The 12,838-nt window shown below is 35.4% G+C and overlaps 2 protein-coding genes across 2 annotated transcripts in view; one reads left to right on the top strand and one right to left on the bottom strand.

Annotated features, from left to right (window-relative positions):
• Positions 1-202: 202 nt before the first annotated feature.
• The window catches only part of LOC127835576 (soluble guanylate cyclase gcy-33-like), a 74,127-nt gene continuing 61,491 nt past the window's right edge, over positions 203-12,838 (bottom strand). The window contains exons 11-12 of the mRNA XM_052362015.1: positions 2,853-2,965; positions 203-2,104 (exon numbers count right to left, since the gene is read on the bottom strand). Of these exons, the coding sequence (XP_052217975.1) occupies positions 232-2,104; positions 2,853-2,965 (1,986 nt within the window). The 3' untranslated portion in view covers positions 203-231. The remainder of the gene's footprint in view (positions 2,105-2,852; positions 2,966-12,838) is intronic.
• LOC127835703 (microfibril-associated glycoprotein 4-like) lies at positions 2,633-7,290 on the top strand. The gene is made up of 4 exons (XM_052362144.1): positions 2,633-3,671; positions 3,940-4,159; positions 5,034-5,146; positions 5,887-7,290. The coding sequence occupies exons 1-4, from the start codon at positions 3,611-3,613 to the stop codon at positions 6,732-6,734; spliced, it is 1,242 nt and encodes a 413-aa protein (XP_052218104.1). The 5' UTR covers positions 2,633-3,610; the 3' UTR covers positions 6,735-7,290.

Below are 12,838 nucleotides of genomic sequence, written 5' to 3'. Positions count from 1 at the left end.
ACACTTTCCACTTAAACTAGATTTTTGGATAAAAGGGACTTCCTTTAAACGAAAAATATCCATTTAAGCGGAAAGTGTCGTCCCTAATTAGCCTGTGCGGACTGCACAGGCTAATCTGGGACGACACTTACGCACATGCATTATGCCCAGTTTTCTCAGAACGCGACTCATATGTCTATGTATCAGTAATAAATAATACATATTCTAAAATTGCAAATCAGTTCAGCAGCTTTATTCCTCATCAGATAAACTAAAGACTACTTTCTGGCAGGTCTCCTCAGAGAATGCATTCTCTACCTGACCATTGACAACCTGAGAGCCATGCTGACCAACTGTGAGAGGTATTTCCAGACATTCCTTGCTGTTGATTTGTTTCTGCAATAAAGTATCATTTATACTATTATTTGGCACTTGGTGACAACAACAACTGCATGCACACGCTTTTTTAGACTGGTTATTGTGAATAATTGTATCATTTTGGCCTATACACTCTTCCTGTGACATTTCATGTTTTACAATGCTTTTTAATGAATATGGTATAATGCATTTTGTTTTGAGGAATAGTTTTGAGTCTCTATTTGTTTTCAAATCGCCATGAAACTTCGTATTCATTGCAGAAAATGGATATCTACATATGTGTGGCTCAGGCAGGATTTCTCTAGCGGATTCAGATTTTGTATGACCTTTTTCTTTCCTAAAATCCATTTGTGCACTTCCCTGAATAATATGTCCCTGAAGTTTGTGGTTGTTGTTGTAAGGTTTATTCAGGTTCCCATTGGTGGAAGGTTTGAGACTGGGCCAATCTTTCTCAGCCAGATTACCATTGGTGGAATTAGGTTTGAGACTGGGCGATTCTTTCTCAGCCGGATTCCCATTGGTGGAAGGTGTGGAACTGAGCCAATCTTTCCCAGCCTGATCCAATGATTTATTTCCATCATCCAGTCTTAAATGCTCCATTGTCAAAGGCTGATTGGTATCACTCACAGACTCACAGTTAAGTGGTTGTCTTTTTAAAATTTTGTTCTGGACATGGCCCTCATCTTTCTTCACTATATCCAGTTCACCGCCAGCTACATCATCCTTTGAATCAGTTCCACTTTGATTAGAATAAATATTGAGATTAGAAGCCCTAAGTCTGCTATCTGCTGCCACAAATGAGTTGTTGTCTACAGTCCTTTCATTCTTCGACTCGGAGAGATTGGTGTTGTCAAGTAATAGGTCATCTACAGTTTTGGCTTCAATGGGTTTTGAGCCTGTAATAGGGTTTGTTTGTTTTAAAAAATGGCAGAAGTTGAACAATTTGTGAAGATGGGACATATCTGGGAGTTTCAGTTTAAACCTTGACAATGAAAATCTACCTTTTTGACTCATGTTTATATGGCCTGTAGGCTCCACAGTGCCCTTTGCACATACAAACAGTGTATTAGAGACAGGTGAAGATATCTCGGTACTGTAGTCAGACTTTGGGACACTATTTATATTTGCATTTTCTAAGTCATCATCCCTTTCATTGATTTTAAATGCTTTACTCTGAACGTAACATGAATTTTGAGGATTAAGTTCTGACATGTTAGAAAGAGATTCTGACTTTCTGTCTTCATTTATACAACATAATCCACTGTCTAATGTCCTCCAAACATCTTTAATGTCCAGTTTTACTTCAGTCACTTCAATTCTATTATCTGCTTTTGCACTGGTATTCTGTGGATGGCTGATCATTGCATTGTTAATACACATTTCGTTTTCAGATCCATTCAAGGCGGGAAAACTTAATTTCTTAGGAGACTCACATTCAGGTGAAGTGATTGTGAATGTCGGCTTTGGTGGACTGGAAAAAAACTCCATAGTGCTGCAGGTCAGACTCTTGCCACTGGCTATCTCCCCCATGGACAACTCCGTATTGCCTAAACTGCATCTTGATGATGGCCGTGACAACAGCCCTTCCTTAGTGCTGATCTCTCCCTGCTTACTATCAAGCGAAGGCAGTTGGACATGTGAGCCTGTCTTAGAGCTGTCCTGTCTAATTCTGGAGAAGTTAGCAGCAAGCTGGGTATAGCTTGTTGAGGCATGCATTCCATGTAGGTCCAATGCATTCTCATAGGAACTGCAAACAATCCAGTATAAATGTTAGTATTTGTTAATAGAATATACATACCAGTAGCTGTCATCACTGACATTGTTATTCAGAGAACAAATATCTAATTTGTTGCTGGACAGTTTTATCTGCTAACTATTAATAAAAACAATTTAGTAACGAAACTTATTTTTCAAAATCAACTTTTTGTAATACCTTCTACTTTTTCACACCAACATAAACCCTGAAATCCAACTACCAGGAACTGCCCAGTGTACACATGCAAACATAATTATTAAAACAAGAGCACCGCATAACGGGTGCCACGCTCGGCTGCGAAAGCTTGTCAGAATTTTTTTTTTTTTTTTTTTAGAGGTCACAGTGACCTTGACCTTTGACCTAGAGACCCAAAAATGGGTGTGGCATGTAGAGCTCATCAAGGTGCATCTACATATGAAGTTTTAAAATTGTAGGTGGAAGCACTTTGATTTTAGAGCAAAATGTCAAGGTTTTAGCACGACGCCGACGGACGACACGACACGGACGAGCTGGCTATGACAATATCTCGGGTTTCTCCGAAATCAGCCGAGCTAATAAGCTTATTGAAAAGTTTTATCAAATAATTTGCAATTGAATTAATACATGGACAAGAATAGAATTTAAATATTTAGTATACCTTTAAATAAAAAAACATTGAGCAATATTACTTTCACTTCTCATTTGCAGCCTTCTTACGTACATGTACTAACAAAGATCCCTGAAAATGCTAAAATGTTACCTGAATTGGCGGACATGTTCATTACGCTCTATCCGCACCTCCTCTATGAAGCGTTTTGTGCTTTCCTCCCCCTCCCAGCCAGCCAGCCAGTAAGTGCGCATGTCACCTTTACCCTGCAAAGTCAACACAGAACATTAAGCTATGGCTGGGACATTTGATTATTCATGTAAAACTTATTTGTATGATGCAATTGAAGCAATGACAGAATATTAGACTTGGTATCTGTGATATATTTAAATGCTTGCTTTATAAAATTCATAATGCATTTTTTTTGTAAAAGTATTTTTTCTGTCCATTCCTTTTGCAGTCATTTAACACTTATTTTGAGTTTGGATTCATAGAAATTAAACCCATGGGGACATTAAAAGTAATTTAACAATAACAATTTTCTTTGTCTACAGATGCAATCCACAGGGCTCATGTATGAGTTTATCTTAGTTTCCCAATCAAAGGTTGCATTTTCAATGTGTAAAATGGAAGCCAGGCTCTCAATTTTGAGTCTGCATGATTGTATTCTTGAAGCCAATAAATTTGCCTCCATGCCTGTATCAGCCAAAACCACACCATCCAGGAATTGGTGGCATATGGTCAATTACAGGGCTGGCAAGGCATGACAAGAGGCAGTCATTCAGATCTAAATCTACATCCCTTGAAGTCTGCACTTAAGCATTACACTTCAACTTGAAATGTTGTTTATATTGAGTTTTGTATGTTTTAGCAGTTTTAGCAGATTTTCTATTTCACAATCAAGATAGAATATGCTGATTTTTGGAGTTAATACAATATGTTGGACTTGTACAACTCAATTATTTTTAAAAGGTAAGTCACTGTTTAGGATATAAAAAATACTGCATTATATTCGTTCAAGAAACTAAAATTTGTATTTGTAAAATTACTTAAATTAGGAATGTACAGTATTACCAATTGCCATTTACTGAATTGCTTAATAAACAATTTTTTTTTTTGGTAAACTTCATCTATGATTAATTTCCAGTGCAATTATACACATATACATGTATACATTATACAGAATGAATTTCTAGCAACTAAAATGCACAGATGAACACTGTCTTAGTTAAATTTCCAGTGTCAGAAATGCCCTTGCGACAGATTATCTCCCTTGTCCTGACTCTCCTGTCCATGGAGGTCTGTTCTCAGCAGCCACCAAGCCTCTGCAGCACTATGCAGTACCGGTCCCTGTCCCCTGAACTGCAGAATGAGCACCAGTGCATGGTCCTAGAGAGGCTTCAGCTAGACTTCAACGATGAATCCAGACAGCTCAAAGAGCAATACCAGAATCTTTACAAGTAGGCAACCTTGACCTTTGCATTGGCTGTGGCAAGTGCCATTGATTTGAAATAGTTTCAAGAAACCTATTACTCTGTCCGCAGACTGGTTTAATGATACTGCATGATAAAGGATTGCTAGATTGCATGATTGAAGCCAGGAAATCCAGTCTGCTGTACCACATAATGAATGAACTACACATTTCATTAAGACCAGTACCAGATCACCAGACAAGAAGAAGATATTGATGACTTAATACAGGAACGGCAATAGACTAGTTTCAGGACAACAACTACTCTTTGTAATAATTATGATCACAAATGACAAAAAATGATCGAGTGTCTGAAGGATGTTTTTGGTTGTTACACAGTACGTCTTGCATAACATACCGTCTTTATCCTAATAAATGCGCCCGGGCGCGATGCAAATCACAAAGAGGGCGCGTTTATTTCACCCTCCGTTAGGTATAATATGAGCCAACACCTAAAATGTGTTAACCGGTATTTGCGAAAAGTTGAGCAATCCTAAACATATCACAAATAGTTTTATAAGAATACTACACCCTATTATCATGTGAAATGAAAGGGCCGTTGTCCATATGACCGTAGTGAGAACTGTAACTTAAATCAATCTGTTCCAAATATATATGTTATTATTATTATTAAAGTTTTATTTCTATAAAGTTTTTGCCAATAACCTTGTTGATAAAAAAAAATTCCGTCAATATAATGCAATTACTTTACCCCTTAGCAGCCGAGAAATGGGAGCGCTATTATTTTGATCACTCCTTCATTTTAATATACGATAAGGGCATGTATATTAAGGCGGGAGCGTTTATTAGGATAAAGACAGTAATTTTTAAATTCATTCACAAAGTTGCTGTTTTTGTTTCAGCATAGTGAACAAGTTCCAACACCAGATGCTCCGAAGTATTGAAGGCTTGAAGCTCCCCACTAGAGACAGTGCACAGTCCATTCCTTCACTAAGGGACATACCCCTAGTCAGAGGTAGCATAGACGTTTATCTCCCCCTGCTTTGTCAGCTCTATTCTAGGGCAAATAACTCGGGAATGTATGGATAATTGGGAATGAAAAATGAATTGCATATCTTTTATTTGAAGTTGTTTTCTTTGCTTTTGGAAGAGAAAAGAACATTTAAAGAGAATATTGAACACCTAAGATCAATATGAACAGAATGCGTGCATGACCAGAGTGCAGAGAATAACACTGACCATCAAGTTCTCTGTTTTACTGTATTGAGTGTCACAGTAGAATAAATAGCAGTAAATAGCATACACAATTTATGTTATAAAATAGAAGCACCAATGAGAAACAAAAAGCAATTTAAGAATGCAAATAAAATCATGAAAAACTATCCTCTATTAGTTGCGCATAATGCCCTTTTGATATTTTTCTTTTTTTATATCTTATCTAAGTAATTGTAACTAAATCTTACGTTCCATACTTATTTGACATTTTTATTTTGAGAAACATTGTAGATTATGATTAACCAAGTAATCCCAATATAATTTTTTTTACTTTATCAAAACTGATTATGTCATACTAGTATTTTATATTTATCTAAGATACAGAACTATCTACATATACATGTATGTATGATTAAGATGTTTAGTCAAAAACAGAAGTTTTTATCGCACCAGCAATAATACATGGAGGTATATTATCTTAGAAGAAGTCGTAAAGAAGTAATTTACCAGCTGGTCACATAATAACATTTTACATTTCAGACTGCAACGAGTTGTACCAGAATGGAATACTTATTTCAGGGGTGTACCCAATACGTCTACCCAACCGACAGCTTCTAAATTTGTGGTGTGACATGACAACGGCCAACGGCGGGTGGACTGTGCTGCAACGTCGCATGAACGGTTCAGTGAACTTCACACGCAATTGGGAGGATTACGCATTCGGCTTTGGGAACGTCAACACAGAATACTGGATCGGGAACGAGCACTTGTACCGTCTGTCAAACAGCAACAACTACACGTTGCGTATTGAGATGTGGGACTGGGAGGGGAAACAGTCATATGCAGAGTACGACAGCTTCCAGGTAGACAGCGAGCAGCTCCAGTATGCGCTGCACATCGGTGGATACACTGGCACAGCTGGAGATGCACTGAGCAAGTACCATAACAACATGCCCTTCAGCACTGTGGACCAAGACAACGACCAGTGGCACCTAAGCTGCGCCCAAAAGGACCAGGCGGGATGGTGGTACAAGGCATGTGGCTTTTCTTCCCTCAACGGCCTCTATATTGAAAATAGCACAGTGGACCTTGCCCCAGATGGCATTTATCAGGGTATCATCTGGTATCAGTGGAAGAATACCTATGCCTACTCCATGAAAAGAACAGAAATTAAGATAAAACCTGTTGTTCAAGTAAAGCTAGATCGCTTAATTGACAAAAAGTTTAGAGCTAAGAACAAGGCTGATAAAACTAAAGATAAAGAATCTAGCACTGATATTTCTGGTACAGTTACAGCAAACCCACCAGTCACACCAGTCTCAACAAAGGTAACAACAGATTTTGAAAACTTGGAGGAGTATGATGATGAAGATGACTTTATAACTTAACTTTCTGCAGTTTTGTTAGTGTATTTATGAGGAAATGTATGATTGAAAATAAGTGATTTGGTGTTAACATTACCATTTATAGTGCTAAAATGTGGGATATTACACTTCAAAACAATTCAAAATATTTTGATGTTTAGTTTATGTGAATAGCTGTGATAAAAAAGCATAGACTGTGTTGGGATTCACTGCATCTGTAGCTAAACATGTTAGTTGATTTTCTTTAATTTCTTTCTTTTCAAGTCTTCTTTTCTATTTTGTTTTGTCTTTATTTTATAATGAGATATCATTTGCTTACCAGGAAAGTAATCTGAAAAAAATGTGAATGCTGTTTTTTATATATATTGACATAATACTCTCTAATTTTTCTACAAACAAAGAACTTTATTCTCTTACTTGACAATAAAATATTAATACAACAGAAATTGTCACTCAAGCATAGTAAAATGTAATTGAGCATTGCTTTGGAAAAACCTGGTTTAATGCACCTGCTTTAAAGTCCCCGTTCAAGGAATAGATCGTTGTTTTGCAAATAAATCACATAGCGAGAAATAAACTTTACATAAATTCATTGAAATATATTTTTATCGAGGTTGACATCGAAAACCTGGTCAAAATCGGTTTTGAATTAATAAAATAATATATAAATGATCATAAATACATGCAATAACTAAAATCATTGCAGCGTCGCGAGTTATGCAAATTATATCCATATTTAGCTTACGCTAAACATTATTAGAATATGGAAGATAAATACATAGATTTGGCAAAAGGTAGCGTTGCAACTCAGTTTCCATGTGTAACAGATGTATTTGCATTTTTTCTTACCTTCTCTCTGCTAAATTTGCCTATATACGCAATTTTTTTTGTTTCGGTTTGAATTTACGTGTCGAATCATAAATGTTAATTTGGTCGTTTTTGTACTTTACAGTACTCCGCCCCAAAATAAAAATCGCTATATTGTTTGTTTTAAACCGATTTCAACCGGATTTTCAGTGATACCTCAATAAAAACACGTTTTCTTACGATTCTGCCCATATATATCCTCATAAGCACGGCCGTTAATCACGCGCGCCACCTCTTTTTTGAGATGCATTAATAAATGAGCCAATGCAACTTCCGAGGTGGCGCTCAGGCCTGGATGTTTTGAAATTTCATGGATAATATTACAGGGTGATTAGGTTTTATATGTTTTTTCAACATATTTCGCATTATTTTTTAAAATCGGGCAATGTAGTGCGATTCAGCGAAGATTGATCCATCCAAAAATGTACAGACACATACATTCTCTACCCATTTACAAACGTGAGAACCTTTATAAATTGTGGCATGGTGGAGTTTTAAAAAGCATGTCGATGAGTTTTTCATGTGTGACGAGAAATGCCCATCCAATTAAATGGCTAACGGCATCAAACGATTGCGTACAACACAAATTAGATGCTACATGCATAAAAATATTGGCTTCTTGCCGACATAGTAGATAATTTTGCAATTTTCCAAAAGAGATGGAGCCAATGCTTAGGAGGTGGCGCTAATGAAAGGAGGTGGCGCCAATGCAGGATGTATCAATTAACAGTCGTATCGCAATTTCACATGACGTAGATTTGATAGATATTGTTATTTGTTATATTTAATTTATTTTTCAACGTTCATACGTAGGCCAAAATCTTTACAGAACATAAACAAAATCTGTAATAAATAAGATGTAGTTTTTTAAATATATAAGTGATCAACTCAATATAGAAGTCACCAACATGAATAAAACCTATTGTACAATGCATACCAAACATTTGTAATAAAACCAATAACTTATAAATGGTCAACATTATCAAAATAATTCATGGACATCAATATTTGTATACAGTATGATAATTCACAAAATACGTATAAGATAACACTTCTTCTTGAAACTATTAATGTGGCCGTTAATCCAAATGCTTAATTAACTGAAAGGGCAAGGTCAACGAATCATAATGAGGCTCATTTATGGTTTATTCCCACTATCAACTCCAAAAAAATGAAAACAGCTCGGTCTTTTTCCGTTAACATTTTGTATTATATATGTCAAATTTTGTTATCTTACAAAGAAAAACGTTTAAATCCATCAATACATTATTAGAAAATTACTTTTTCTAATTAAAAACGCACGCGACTCAAATGTGCTGAAGTAGTCAACTTACAAAAAATAATATCTGTCCTGTAAACGTAATAAAAACCAAAATATACTTTGTTTCACTTTAAAATAGCTATCAATGTGCATTGGCGCCACCTCCTTTCATTAGCGCCACCTCCTTTGCATTGGCTCCATCTCTTTTTGAAAAATGCAAATTTATCTATGAGATCGGCTAGAAGCCGATGTTTTTGTGCATGCATGCACTTTCCAGGTTCAAAGCAATCGTTTTATTTAATGAGCGATTTATTGGGCGGGGAATTTGCTTGTCACACAGACAAAAGACATCGATTTGCTTTTACGAATTCTACCATGCCACAACTTATAAAGGTCATCACATTTCCAAATGGGTTTTGATTTCATGTTTCAGTACATATTTAGATGAATTTATTATCACTGAATCGCACTACATTGGCCGATGTTTTAAAATATTCCGAAATGTGTTGAAAAACATATTAAACATAATCACCCTGTAAAATTATCCGTTAAATTTCAAAACATCCGGGCCTGAGCGCCACCTCGGAAGTAGCATTGGCTCATTTATTAATGCATCTCAAAAAAGAGGTGGCGCGCATGATTAACGCCCGTGCATAAGGGGACTTAAAGTATCGTTCGACATAAGCCTTTGCAGTCCACACAGGCTTATCACGGATGACAATTTTCGTCTACACTGGATTTTTATTAAGAAGGAATTTTAAACTAAAAATTCCTGTAAAGCAGAAAGTGTGATACCTGATTACCATGTGGAGACTGCGCAGGCTAAACTGGGGCAATACTTTCGCATGTGCTTAACCCTTTTAGCGCTGGAACCGGATTTAAAAGGCCTTTGCAAACAGTTTGGATCCAGATGAGACGCCACAGAACGTGGCGTCCCATCAGGATCCAAACTGTTTGCTTTTCTGATAGTATTCTTTGAAAAAAATCGAAGAAAATGCTAATTTTAGAAATTCAGCAGATGACATTTTAGCAGACGACAAATTTCCCAGCATGCAAAGGGTTAATAAGCGGAGTTTTCCCAGAGTGCAGCTGACGTCTAATTCCAATCGCAACAAGAGTCAGTGTTTTATATGCTCTCTTTTAATGCTGCTACTAGATGAAACAATTCAACTGGTTAACCCCAAATTTCCTATTTCAATCAGTCTTAGTTTATATATGATCAAGGGAGATAAGGAGATATCCGTTTATAAGGAATGGTAAAATAAGAGTTGAAGGAGAAGATCTTTGTGACTGACAAAATGTTTATATCTATAATTATTATCTTTCACTGATGATCAATTACTACTAGTCCAAGTAAGGTCAAGATAAAAGCAAGGTTTAACAACTAGGTAAGTATCTAAGAGTGGTAGCATGGGTTGTTTGTGCCAGCAGCATTTATGTGGAATGGTAACAAGAAGGTCATGAATTCAATTTACTTCAAGCGTGGAAGACTTTACCTGGTAACATAGTTTTTTTCCAAAATTCAAAGATGGTGAGAATATTATCAAGATAAACATTCCGACCAAGTGTCATCAAGATTGAGTCATTCATGTGGCATGTAGAGAGTTAACAAAGGTTTTCAAAGATTTGACTATGTAAGCAAGATTCCAATTAAACCTAGATGTCAGAGGGGGTAATCACATGACAATCAAGACGGTGACGTCCATGCCGAGACAGGTACTTTTCACCTTTTTATACCCTTAATTATTTATTGATTGTTAAAATGCTGCTCAATATCTAGCCAAATGAACAAGAAAGTGGTAACAGTTTATATCGTTTTAACATTCACTCTACATCTTGACGGTACTTGCAACAAAATTTCTTTGCTCAAAAGCCAAATTCTCTGCTAACATAAGTTGTTCAAAAGCAACCATTCTGATTTCAACTTGGAATTTTAGTCTAAAATAAGCAATGAGTATCATTAATTATTTTACAAATTAAAATGTAAAGGTATTTCAACTTATGTAGAAAAAAATGAGTCTATCATTTTCTGACAATTGATTTTATATAACACACTATTACCAACACACATTTAACTGCCATAAAAAAAAAATAAGTAAATGAATATTGTTACCAATATTTCATTAAACATTTTCCAATGCAAAGTGTTACTTTGCCGGTAATTTTGTGGGTGTCTTCGTAAATAACTATCTGTGTGTACAGTACATTATTAGCTTTGTATTTATTTGTTTAAAAAATGCCTCATTTGCCACAAAATTCTTCTCAACTATTTCTGTTCATACCTAAATTGAAATTCATCACTGAATTGCTTCATCAAATAATCAGATGAACAATGTGTCATATCCTAATTGATTTGTCATTCATTATCAAAAGAAAATAAAAGTCAAGTAAACACCACACGTTTACTATCTGGTAGGAGAAGCAATAAAAAAGGCATTGGACAAACCATGTACACTCTAAATACAATATAACACGCTCTATTATAACGTGGAATCCAATATAACACGCTCTGTTCTAACATGGAATCCAATATAACACGCTCTGTTATAACATGGAATCCAATACAACACGCTCTGTTATAACATGGAATCCAATATAACACGCTCTGTTATAACATGGAATCCAATATAACACGCTCTGTTATAACATGGAATCCAATATAACACGCTCTGTTATAACATGGAATCCAATATAACACGGGATCTGGGTTATACAGATAGCCAGACAGACATTTTTTATTCAAACTTATACAACAGTACATCGTCTTCATACTTAAATATTCACAAAATTTTCTGTCATGTAAATAGGTGTATAACAACATAACAATTAATATCATACAAATGTCATTTAAGAAAATAAATACAAATAGCCACAATCAATGGCAGGAAAAGATATGTTATATCAATTCGGTAGTGCAAGTTATTAATTAAGCATTATTATTTAGTAGTGTATTTCATATATCAAAAGCTTTTTTTGATGTATTTACATAGATCAGAAAATATGTCACACAAAACTAATAACTTGTGGGCTTTATATACAGATAATTCAGTATAAAATATACTTTTTTTTCTTAAATCATTAAAACAGCGGAATATACATATAAAATGGTTTTCGTCTTCTCAATCAGAGTAATTACAACATAAACAAATAATAACTGGGGTATTTCACAATTTAAGAGTAAAAATCTATTGTTTTATGAGAATAATTATAGGTGTGAGTTTCATGTGTTTATCTGTGTTTTACGCTCTAATGCTGTAACCATTTATGTGCTATCTATCTTTTGAATCATTGACATCTTTGACAAGTTTAACGAGTCATGTTTCATTTCCTTGTCATTGGTAGACATTGTCTATTTAAATATTGTCTGCTAAAATGTAGTTAGGGATGCAAAAGGTCAAAAACACATTAACCGGATAACCTTTAGCCGTAACAGGTTATAAACCAGTAAACAGAAACATCTTTTTTAATAGTAGTAAAAATGTTTGAAGTATAGTATATTTTAAACATGTCATACATCTCATACATGTACTCTAAAGGAATGAAAGTAATTTGAGATCACTTGCGCTGATAACATCAGTTTCTTAAAAAAAAATATCTTTAAAATTGTGTGAATGTATGCTTTGTTTGTATGTATTTGTCCTGCATTAAAGCATACAAGTTAAAAGTTATAAGGACTACACAATGTTCATTTTCGTGTGTCATTAGTTTATTTTTGGTTGGGCAGCTAACATTACATAAGTGTCATATTGCTCACAATTATGTTGTTTTTCTTTGTTCATTCTGTTTTAATTTTTATGCCCCCCTTCGAAGAAGAGGGGTTATATTGCTTTGCTCATGTCGGTCGGTCTGTCGGTCGGTCTGTCGGTCGGTCTGTCGGTATGTCGGTCCGTCCACCAGGTGGTTGTCAGATGATAACTCAAGAACACTTGGGCCTAGGATCATGAAACTTCATAGGTACATTGATCATGACTTGCAGATGACCCCTATTGATTTTGAGGTC

This window comes from Dreissena polymorpha, chromosome 1, assembly GCF_020536995.1.
Source record: "Dreissena polymorpha isolate Duluth1 chromosome 1, UMN_Dpol_1.0, whole genome shotgun sequence".
Taxonomy (NCBI): domain Eukaryota; kingdom Metazoa; phylum Mollusca; class Bivalvia; order Myida; family Dreissenidae; genus Dreissena; species Dreissena polymorpha.
This window is presented reverse-complemented; position numbering and strand designations above follow the sequence as displayed.